Below are 12,534 nucleotides of genomic sequence, written 5' to 3'. Positions count from 1 at the left end.
TCAATTATTAATTAATTAATTATTTACTTAATAATTAATTAATTTAATTTATTATTAATTTTGGTCTTCCCATTAGTTGAAAAAAACAAAACAAAACTCCTTGCCATTGAGTTGATTCTGTCTCATGACAACCCTGTAGGACAGAGGTGAACTGCCTCACAGGGTTTCTAAGGCTGTCTTATAGAAGCAGACTGCCACATCTTTCTCCTACAGAGTGCTGGTGGCTTAGAACCCCTGACCTTTCTTTTAGCAGTTGAGCACTTAACCACTGTACCGCCAGGGCTCCCTTCTCATTAGTTACCTTTATAAAACTGAAGAGTTTCAGAGTAGTAAGCACAATAGCTTTTTAAGAGAACTTGAGGAAAATTTAGAAACCATAAATAAGCAGAAGACAAATGAAACGAAATTTTCTAGTGTAATGTTTATTCTAATTTATATTAATATTCTTCTATAAATTACTGGGTTGTTAAAGTAAAATTACCTTCACCTAAGCATTTTATGAGTCATTATAAAAGATTACAACCTTTAAAAATTATGAAAGATTTCAAGATTTCATTAAAGGAGTTAGAAATGTGAGCTATTATTCTACTGGTCAACTTTGGTCTGTATTTTCTGGACCTCTTTAGGCCAGGAATAGCAATCAGGTAGAATCTGGTCATAATCAGTGCTGTACATTTGAGAGCAGACAAACGCTTCCTTGTTTTGAGGTTCAGGATAAACTGTGGCTGTCTTTTCCTGGTATGCATCTTTCATAATCTAAAAATAAGAAAATAATATTAATTACTTTACTATTAAATGCAGATGATGATGAAGACAGGTCAATAGAAGTTTTTATCAGTTATTAAAAATGAATTGATAGTTTATATCTCTTCTGTTTCCAAACAATTTATAGTAAAAGTGCATGGACATAAATCATACAGTAAGACAGGGAAATGATCATATAGCAAGAGGGGAAGATGCTGTCAGCCCCTAAGGAAAGTGTGAATGGTGCAGACTTATTCAAGTGTGACCTTAGCGAGTACTCTCCGATAAACCAATGTTGACATGATCTGACTAAAAATTAACTTGCACTAAAGACCTGAAAATTCCTGCAGCCTTGAACTGAAATATTTTGAATTTTCAAGAATCCCTATTCTGAGTATACTGTTGTACAAAATCTCTTTATTTCCTGTGGGCCTCTTAATCTTGTTCACCTAATCTGCGTGGATGCCACAGTCAGTTTCACTGATCCTTACTAATATCATAAAATCATTTGTCTCCATAGCATTGTGCTACACCCACAGTTCTAGTCACCAACCTAGGGAACTCTCAGTGCTGGCTTTCTCCTTTCATGGCTATCACTTATAGAGCTACTGTGATGTCATACTTTACTTGGGCCCATTGAAGTCTTTCATAATCACTTATTATTCTTTTTAAAAACTTCCTCTCATAGTTCCCAAAAGGCAATTTCAAACTTTCCCCCATTTGACCCACTGAGAATATTCCTACTAAGAGGAAACAATCTAAATATACCAATTCAAATGTTCTCCTCTCTACCTTCACATATTCTCTTTTGCCCTACTTTCGCTGAGAAAAATGGATTTCCTCTTTGTCAAAATTCATCACTCCATATGTGCTCTTTATTTCACTTCAGCTTAAAAAACATAACTGCAGAACTATTTGCATGATAGAATTATTTGGATACATCTAATTTCAAAGAATTTCCAAATGATTATCTCTTCTCAATGTGAAATTATGCATTTATGAAAAATTATGAAGACATGCAGTATCATGAAGAAACATTTTTGAAAAGAGCAGGAAACAAGAGTATATATACCGCATGATTATAGTGATGTTATAAAAGCAAGCAAGCATATGAAAAGAGATTGGAATAATTTCCCCCAAATCACAATAAAAAGTTACAAAGATTGGAAGCATACACATACCAAAATGATGCCTGTGTTAGAAAGTAGAATATCTCTATTTTCCAAAGTACATATATATATGACATTATTACTTAACAGCTTTACTGAGGTATCATTTACACACCTCAAAATTCAACTATTTTAAGTGTACAATTCAATTCCGTTTAGCAAATTTACAACATTGTACAACCACTGTCACAGCCAGTTTTAGAACATTTTCATCACCCCAAATAGATCCTTTGTGCCTGCTTACAATATATTACTTTTATGATAAAACATTTTGTTTCATTACTGAGCATCACTCACTCACTCACTGCCGTCGAGTTGTATATGACTCATAGTGACCCCTCCTTGGGTTTCCAAGGCAGTATCTCTAGGGAAATAGATTGCCCAGCCTTCCTTCCCAGGAGGGCTGGTTAGCAGTCACATGCCTTAGGCACTACGCCATACCCACCCACTGCTGTCGAGTCATATCTGACTCACGGTGCCCTCTCTTTGGGTTTCCGAGGCGGTATCAGTACAGAAGTAGATTGCCCAACCTTCCTTCCAAGGAATAGCTGGTGGGTTTGAACCACTAGCCTTCTGGTTAGCAGTCATATGCCTTAGGCACTACACTACCAGAGCTCCTACGCCATAGACTATGTGAAAGTTTACCTCTGCTATCCACTCCCAGGACATACCAAATGAATGATTCCTGCTCTCACTGAACTCTTCACCCTTCGTTTGTCAATGCCAAACTCTCTGAGTGGCTTCCATTTTCTTGCTTCCCTGACTCTCTTCTGACTCTTTAATCTTTTGCATGAAGAAATTGCTTTGTAAAAGTCTCTGATGACTTCCTATGCACCAAGTATGAAAGTCTTCATCTGTTTGTCTCTTCAGGATTTGATCTTATTGATCATAACTTCCACCTCAATCCTGAAATAGTCTCTATTCTAATTTCTGACATGCTGCTCAGTTCTGAATCTCCTTAAAATCCTGACCATTTCTCTTCTTAACCGGATTCTTCTCTCTCTCTCTCTTTTTTTTTTCCTGTGCTCAGTTTTCTTTCCTTTCTATACTCCTTTCTTGGTAACCTCAACCAATTCTAGAGCTTCACATGTTATCATCTTGAGGATGATTCCCACATCTTTATATCTAGCCTCTCTTCAACTACAGTCACTTCCATCTACCTGTTATTGTACATCTGAAAGTGCCACTGAAACCTCCAACTCCTGTCCAGTTACTTCCTCTTTCTCTCTTAAGCTGGTTCTTTGTCCTCATTTCTCAATTTCTGTCTATGCACCCGGCATCCTCCCATTACTCTGGGTGTATATACTCCATTTGCTGTGCCCTGGTTTTCTGCTTTCTTCTTTAATTGTATGCTAAATTCTTTTCATTTAAATCTCCAAAATGAGCTTAAAATGACAATATACTGTTCAGTATATTAATAGTCCAAACTAGTTAAAAACTAAAATATGAACCCATTCTTTTATAAATAAATAAGCAGATTATTAGCTACAATTTTTAGAAGGAGTATTTGTATTTTGACGCACCCATCCTCTATTCAACAAGATTGAACTCAAAATGATGCTTAAATAAACTTGCTATTAGTTTAAACCACCAATTTTCAACCAGGAACAATTTTGCAACCCAGGATATGGCAATGTCTGGAGGCATTTTTTGGTTGTCACAACTGGCAAAGTGCTACTGGCATCCAATGGGTAGAAGCCAGGGATGATAAATATCCTACAATTCCCAGGACAGCCCCCTACACCAAGAATTAACCAACCAAAACATCCAGAGAGCTGAGATTGAGAAACTATGGTTTAAATATATAACTACATTACAGAAAAGCCAATTTCTCTCTCAGTTATAGAGTATTTCTCTGCCTTTAGGCTCTACTTGGTTAATTCCTTCAATAGCTCATCAACTACCCCAACAGCTTTTGAGATCTTTGCCTTTATTGCTCAGCCTATTTCCGAGTATTATAAATCATGACATTAGTCACTGAAGATGCTATACATGGAGACAAGGAAAGATTTATAAGGCAGGTGGTTCAAGGTCTAAATGTCACACTACCACATCTGCAATACTTTGGTGAGTACCACACATGTGATATGGAGAAGATAACCAAAATATGTTGAAATGTGATAACTTGACCAAAAGGAATCCCTACAGAATTATTTCAGTTATGGGAGGAAAAAGGGAAAGATGGGAAATTAATGATTCAGTGCAATTGTTCCCTTCCTGCCTAAGAATAAACCATGTGATAGTTGGAGCTGTGTGTCAACTTGGCTGGACCCTAGTTCTGTGTGGTTGTTCCCATGGATGGGATCGGATGACTGTGTTCTGAGTGGCCAATCTGTTGAAGGGGAGTTTCCACAGGGGTGTGGACTGCTTCCAGTATATCCAGGGACATCCTGGGAAGAGAGACATTCTTCTGTAGATTGGGATTCTCTTGTGCTGCCTACAACTGTCTGTGAATGAGCAGTTCACCGTTCGGCCTGGAGATCTTGAATTCATCATTCGTTGGAGTCAACAGCTGGTGTACTGCCTGCCAGCCTTGAGCTCCTTGGCTCCTGAGGTTCCGAGAGCCAGGAAAAGCTTCCAGCTTGACGTTTGATCAAGGGACTTTGGACTTGCCGGCTTCTATACGTGTGTGAGCCATTTTCCTAAGATAAATTTCTCTCTCTCTCTCTAAGCTTTGCTGGTTTTTGTTTCTCTAGAGAACCCAGTCTAACACAGGCACCATGCTTCATTTCTCTGCCTTCTGACGCAACAAGTTGATATTTCAGATACATATTTCAAAGAAGCGGCTTTTAAAAATGCATATTTACTAAGAGAAGGAAAAATAATGAGGATTGAAAAAGAGTAGTTTTTACCTTTTCTGCAATTTTCAGAGATACCTCCCTAATGGTGTTCAAAGGAGGATAAAGCCGGCCCTCTTCCAAGTGTTTATCTGACACTTGCTGTGCTATAACCTTAAACAAACAAAAAGAAACAAACACATGTTTATACTTCAAACCATATAATGTGGTGTTAAGGAAGAGTGGATACTCCATTATAAGTAAATTGTCACATATAATGGTCATGCATAAAATCAGACTACATTAATGTAATCATATAATTTTCTTTCCTCATTTTGGTGATAGAAAAATTGAGCCCAGAGTGGTTTGGTGATTAGTGGGATCACATAATTCTGAAAAAGCTGGATCAGAATCCAGGTTTCTGCCTCAGTCTAGTTCCTTTTCCACTGTACCATGCAATGCTGAGTGCTTTCCATTTTGATACACCGGGGAAACAGGAAGAAAGAGGTTAAAGGCAGGAAGAAGATCATAACAGGAGGAAGACAGAAGTGGTGGGAAAGGACTCTGAAAGGAGGGGAAAGAAGGTATCCACAGCTGATCATACCATTACTCCTAGCTCATACAGTCTTGTACAGAAAGCTGTTTTTGTTAGTCGTTGTCGAGTCAGTCCCTGACTTGAGGCCACCTCCATGTGCAGTGGAGTGAAATGCTGCCGGGTCCTACACCTGTAATTGGTTGCAGATTGGACCATTGTGATCCACAGGGCTTTCACTGGCTGATTTTTGAAGTAGAAGAAAGTAGACCTTTCTTCCTCGTCCATCTTAGTCTGAAAGCTCCACTGAAACATCTTCAGCATCATAACCACCCTGCCCCCCAAAAAAGGAAAAACACAAATCCATTGCCACTGAGGCACTTCTAACTCATAGCAACCCTGTAGGACAGAGTAGAACTGCCCTATAGGGTTTCCAAGGCTGTAAATCTTTACAGAAGCAGACTGCCTCATCTTTCTCCTGTGAAGCCACCAAGGGTTCAAATACTTGTCTACAGACAAGAATTATTTTGCATTGTCACCAGTTATCTACAACTTACAGAGTTGTAAAATAGTTCAAAGGCATAAAAGGTATGTTGTTGTTGTTGTTGTTATGTGCCATCGAGTCAAACCCGACTCATAGCGACCCCTCCTTGGGTTTCCGAGGCAGTATCACTACGGAAGTAGGATTGCCCAACCTTCCTTCCGAGGAGTGGCTGGTGGGTTTGAACCGCCAGCCGTCTGGTTAGCAGGCAAGTGTCTTAGCCGCTATATATAGCCCCTTAAAGTCCAAGTCAGATAACCCAGAAGGATGTGTTCTAAATAAGACAGAGTTTTCCATGGGAGCACATTGTAAAGAATGTAAATATTCAAAGAATGTATAAAACGATCATTGTAACATGTGCCCTAGGGTTCCCAAGGGTGTAACCTTTATGAAAGCAGAATGCCACATCTTTCTCCAGCACAGTGGCTGGTGGATTTTAACTGCTGACCTTTTGGTTAGCAGCTGAATGCTCTCACCACTGTGCCATCAGGGCTCCTGCTAAGCATTACAGAAATTCACAAGCCACCACTGAAAGATGGTAGTGGTTGGCTGTGCTTGAGGTACATTGGCTAGGAGTCAAATCCAGGTCTCCCATGTAGAGAGCGAGAATTCTACCACTAAACTACCAATGCCCTCATGCACAGGAGAAAGCACAGAATTATTTCAGAGTCACATGGACTCCATACATAGTTCATATTACACAACCTCTGGATTATCTTGAATCACTTTACTAGTCTCACCATTTGCTGTCCCCAAATAATTCCTTATTTCTAAATCAAACAAGGCTAAATTATTTATTGAATGCTACTAGGGTAGAGAAGTGGACTCAGAAGCCTTGAAGGTCCCTTTGCTCTAGGACTGAGATTAAGTCTCTCACTGGGATGAATCTAAATCACCTTGTAGTCGGGCTGTAAAACTGCTATTTGATTTAATATTAACATATATATATATATATATATATATATATATATAAACCAAACTCACTGCCATCAAGTCAGCTCCGACTCATAGCGACCCCTTCTTGGGTTTCCGAGACAGAATCTCTACAGAAGTAGATTGCCCAACTTTCCCTCTGAGGAGTGGCTGGTGGGTTTGAACCATCAGCCTTCTGGTTAGCAGTCAAATGGCTTTCAAATCTAGAATTGTTGTGAAGCCAAATGATCATCTTTGTATATTCTTACTTCTGCAATAGTCCATACTGAGCCTAGTGGAATTCTGTATCTTACGCTCCTTTTGCAGCATGCAGTGGCATCACTAGGGTTGCTGTCACCCAGTGCAGTAACTCATGGTGTCACACCCCCACCCCATGGACCTCTTCCTGTACCAGACCATACAGAATCCTTAGTAATGTTTATTATCAATTTTAATTGGAATAATATGTGAAAAATATAGATGTAAACTGCTTAAATGTAATATTTCTTAGATTATATAACTGCTAACAACAAAATCGTCTTATAAAAATTTTCTGCATGGAATTACAACATATTAGTTACAACATTATTAATAAATAAGTGGGAGCCTTCTTTGATTTTTCTCCTTCTTTTCCTTTAATTACTACTTCATTCTTAAAAACTCATTAATATAGGTTAACAAATACTACTTACTACAATGTTTTAACCTTGGAGGTATATTGACACATGTAAGCTGGGCTTTTGAAAAATGTTTTTGTTGTTAAAACTAACTGCAGGGATATTTTTATAAAAAATAATAAATTTCTGTGGAAACACTGCACAAAAATTTTATAGACAGTCATTTTGGTGTCATCTCCTTTGACAGTGTCACCTGGTATGATCCAAACTTCCCTACCTCCCTAGTGACTGCACTAGCAGAGTGTTGATCATAAAGAATTCTACAAAAGAACACTTTGTTTAACTCATTTATTTCTTGCCTTTTAAAAAGGATGTGGAGCAACACTTTTCCTTTGCCCCAGAATTGGTGACCTGGGCCAGGAGGTTTCTCAGAGCCTACCTAAACTGTAATTTTCCCCAGTTCTCAAGGTGCTGGTGTTGGAGGAAGTGTGAGAGAATTCTACTCTTCCCTACCCACTACTGCAGGTCTCTTGTATCACATAAAGAAGAGATGATATTTGGATTGGACATAAAATTTTGAACTAGGAAGATGTTTAACGACTGCTAACTGCTATATCCCCAGGACCTAGAATAATGCCCAGCACATAGCAGGTAGCGCTGGTAGCACAGTGCCTAAGGCACTTGACTGCTAACCAGAAGGCTGGAGGTTTAAACCCACCAGCCACTCCTTGGAAGGAAGGTTGGGCAATCTACTTCCATAGTGATACTGCCTCAGAAACCCAAGGAGAGGTGTGGCTCTGAGTTGGGGCCGACTCGATGGCACATAACAACAACAACAATTACCCCTGGTTAAAAGAAGAGTGAACTGGAAAGTGAACGGAAAGTTACCAGACTTACAAAAAGGCCATTAAAAGACAAAAAGAGGAGATTTGATGGAAAATGATTGAAAACAGTGATGGGCCAAAATAAAACTGTTTTACATTAATTCTCCTTTGAACTGAGACTATTATAAAACTCTGTTTTGTCCTTGTTCTGTAAAGTGACAGATTTAAATCAGTTCTTAGATGTTAAAGCAAAAACTTTAATGGGTACCTAGTATTGTTATTTAATGAGCCTTGGTGGCAGAGTGGTTAAGCGCTAGTCTGCTAACTGAAGGGCCAGTGGTACAAACTCAACAGTAGCATCATGGAAGAAGGATGTGGTAGTCTGCTTCTGTGAAGATAACAACTTTGGAAACCCTATGGGGCAGTTCTGCTCTGAAATAAAGGGTGACTATGACTATATATATAGAGATATAGATAGATTTTGTATTATTATTTAATAGGATATAGAAAAAAATTAATAGCAACAGTCTTAAAAAAACTGTTCAGCGTGGTGGTTCAAAATTCAGGATCTGACTCCACCAAATCCTAGCTATTTGAATTTGGGCAAGTTACTTAACCTTTCTAAGCTTCAGTTTTCTCATTGGTAATATAAGGATTATAACAGTTACCAACTCATAGGGTTCAATAAAATAATCATAAGCAAAGAATTTGCCACCATGTCTGACAAAGGATGTGTTCAATAAATCTTTGTTATCCACTTCAAAAAGAGCAGGTAGGCAAATGGAAGCAAATGGCCAAATGGAAGTAAAATAACCCTTGGGGTCAGATATAGCTCTACAACATATTTAGCTGATTAGCCATTTGATTTGGGGTCAAGTTATATAAACAATCAACTTGAAAGTTTTTCAACTGTAAAATAGAGTACTTGTAAAGATTGCCTGAGACATAGATATTGCAGCTATCACCATGTCTGGCACACAGCTGGCATCAACACCATCATTTTTTCTCTAGAATGCTGTACAGATATCATTAAAGAGATCAGAATTAGTTGGAAGATAGCTGAGTAAAGAAAAATCAGTTTGAATCTTTGCTTTCCACATATGCCTGCCATGAGAGGAAACAAAGCAATGGTTTGTTCACAAAGAATTGGGTAGGACTGTAACAGAAGGGATTGGTTCTGGTGGGGTGAAAAGGATAGGATATCCTGGAGTCCTAGTCTCACTCTCATTTACTACATCTAGTGGATTCATTCCTTGACAAATTATTTACTATCTTTGATATGTCATGAGTCCCTCTCCCTCTAACCACATGCAGGTGCTTTCAAATAATCTCTGTCCTATTTATTTTGACAGTGCTATGGCAGCTGGATTTTCAGTTATCCAGTGGCTTAAGTCAATCAAAGGTTTCTTCCAGATGATCTTATCTGTGATGATCATCCTTACAGTCTTCTGATCAGGTCTCAAGAAGGGATGGGAAGGGGATGAGAGGACACAAAGCAGGTGATTCAGGAAGACTGGGAGGGGGATAGGAGGCCAAGGTTTCTTCAAGAAGTGAACAGGTGGTGAGGAGTTTTACCCCAGTCTCTGTAAAGACCACACAGGACCAGGAGGGCTGACCCAGGGGAGCAATGGGTGCTCTCATCAGAGATCCACAAGACTTCCCAGAGTGCTAACAAAGCACAATAAATCTCCTGTTATTGTGTGCCATTGAGTTGATTCCGACTCATCGTGATCCAATATGACAGATAGCACTGCACCTCAGGGTTTCGTGGCCAGTAATTTTTAAAGGAGCAGACTGCCTGGTCTTTTCTCCCACTGAGATGCTTGTGGGTTCAAGCTGCCCACCTTTTGATTAGCAGCTGAGCACTTAACCATTGTGCCACTATACTCCTTACAAATCTTAGTGGTATCAACATTATGTTTTTGCATAAAAGGTGCCCATAGAAATAACATGCACACAATCATGTGCATAGGAAACTAACACACAAGGGCTTGGGCAGTTTCCAAAAATACATATGCATGTTATTTGCATAAAATTATGGTATGTCCAGAAATCATCTTTGAGATTGGTGCCAATCCATGTGACTTCTAGTTCCTTGAGAGATCCAACCAGTATTTTTCACAACAATCTCAGCAGTTACAAAACTTGGGGTTGTAAAATAAAAAAAATTCACACAGATCTCCTCTCCTCCATGTTACTTTTGTTAACTATAAAATATAATCTAGACAAGGGCTTTTTTCTTTTTTGGGCTCTCTGTGGTTTGGTACATGCTCTTCTTGCTAAGACGTATGAGCTAGTTCTATTTGGCTCAAGTCAACAAGTATTGACTATGTGCTTAGTATTGTGCTAGGTGCAATTGAGGCCTCAAAAGAAATATATGGAAGAGTCTGACTTTAAATGAGGTAATATATCATTTAATTTTAGAGGCAAATTAATTGTTTAAAGCATGAGGTTTTTGAGAACTCAATATAATTATGACTAAAATTAAATGTTAAACTGTTTGATAAAGGCAGCCAGGGCCAAGGAGAAAGGTCAAGATGAGCCAGAATAGTTACCAATAGATTTGAAGACAAGGTGGCACTTAAGAAGTGCCTTGAAGAGTTTAGGCAGGAGTATGATAATTATCAGGGTTTTTCAGACAGAATACTGGATAAACCAGGCATACGCAGGTACAGCGTAGCGTGTTGGAAGACTACAAGAAGAGGGAGAAGGGAAAGAATGGCAAGCTTCTGTGCTTCAGTGCTGCTTCTAAAGGGACATCACTCATTGACATGTGAATGGTGAAGTTAAGGGAAGATGATGAGTATGGTTTCATACATGTGCATTTGAAGACATAACTAGGCATTGTGGTAGGATTATCCAGCACATAACTGGAGATGAGAACGGAGATACACAGCTTTGGGCCATTATTATAATGCAGGTAATGAAAACAAGAGTATAGATGAGATCTTTGAAAGTGTGAGAAAAACAGAAGGAAAATATAGGAGCAAAAATGATGTCAGAAAAAAAATTCATTAGGGAAAATGGACATGAAAAGGAGACAAAGAAAACCACAAATGAGCCATAAAACAGTTGGTATGAAAAACAGAAACGTTGTATTGAAGTCGAAGAGAAAGTCAGTGGAAAGACCAAACAAAAGATGAAGCCAGAGAGATCACTGGATGTCAGAAGATACTGGCAGCACCACATTTTTGTTCTTTGAAATTTTTTGGTAGTGATTATTACTTATTGGGGGGGGGGGGGGGGTTTTTATTGAATTTGCCACTAGAGGGTGCTAGAGTTACTTAAGAAAAAAAATCACTGGCTATTTTTTTTGGTTTTGGTATTACTGTGAGTAAAAGGTCCACTTTTTTTCCCTGTGCATAAGACTTTTAGAAAAGACAATGACTACATTTTTCTTCATTCAAGAGCAACTTGAAAAATCTCTCAGTAATTAGAGATCTACTTATGCTTAATACATTTTTTTTTAAGTTAACGAAACCCTTAAACATGAGCTATCATTATTTTAATGAGGAAAAAGTTAGGAATGAAACATTCTAACTTCCTGAAATCTGTTCTAGAGTGATGCCAGGCACCAAACATTTAGGTCACAGCAACAACAAAAAAACACTGGCTATATCTGTTTTAGGGTTCCTCTTTATAATGGAAAGAACAGCATCATTGCATGATAAAAATATTTTAAGTCATTAATTTTATTTTGTTCAGTTGAGTTACAATGTTGTGCAATAGTTTAATTTTAAGAAATCAACTCAAGTTTTTTGTTCATGAAAAGCATTCTGTTCAACTCTGAAAATATGATACAAATCAGATGAACATTCTGACATCTCGAAGAAACCAATCAATGTCACTGAATTGTGCATGTACAAATAAAATTATTAAAACAAAAAAAATCATGATTTTACAAATATATGCCCAATCACCTAGGCATCGCCCTCATGAACTTGGGGGGCAAGTGGAACTGATGGGAACATGAAGGTCATTTTACCTGTTATTCCATGCTTAAAAAAGACCTTTGTCTCTGACCTAAGAGATTCGTGTCTTCTGGCAGTATCAATGTAACTAGAAGGCTAACTTAATAGCTTGCAAGTAGGGTAAAATCTCAGAGTCTTTATAGTTCTTGACAGCATGCCATTTCCCCCAATATATCTGTTATGGGAATCTCCCTGAAGCTCAAACCAGAGCTCACTTCTCCAGTTCTTTTAGCGATTTTGTAGTTCAGTTCAGTTGCTGTCAAGTTGATTCTGACCAATGTGTGTCGGGTAGAACTGTGTTCCATGTTGTTGTCGTTAGGTGCCATCAAGTCGTTTCTGACTCATAGCGAGCCCATGCACAGCAGAACGAAACACCGCCGATCTCGCACCAGCTCCATGATTCTGACTATACTTGAGCCCATTGTCTCAGCCACCATGTCAATCCAT

The 12,534-nt window shown here is 38.5% G+C and overlaps 1 protein-coding gene across 1 annotated transcript in view; it reads right to left on the bottom strand.

Annotated features, from left to right (window-relative positions):
• Positions 1-585: 585 nt before the first annotated feature.
• The window catches only part of ME1 (malic enzyme 1), a 231,625-nt gene continuing 219,676 nt past the window's right edge, over positions 586-12,534 (bottom strand). The window contains exons 13-14 of the mRNA XM_007951230.2: positions 4,766-4,864; positions 586-756 (exon numbers count right to left, since the gene is read on the bottom strand). Coding sequence (XP_007949421.1) covers positions 586-756; positions 4,766-4,864 — 270 coding nt within the window. The remainder of the gene's footprint in view (positions 757-4,765; positions 4,865-12,534) is intronic.

The sequence above is a fragment of the Orycteropus afer genome, unplaced genomic scaffold (genome assembly GCF_000298275.1).
Source record: "Orycteropus afer afer isolate SDZICR_OR568_19922 unplaced genomic scaffold, OryAfe1.0 scaffold00011, whole genome shotgun sequence".
In the NCBI taxonomy this organism is placed as follows: Eukaryota; Metazoa; Chordata; class Mammalia; order Tubulidentata; family Orycteropodidae; genus Orycteropus; species Orycteropus afer.
Note: the sequence above shows the minus strand (reverse complement) of the source record. Positions and strands in the feature narration are given on the sequence as shown.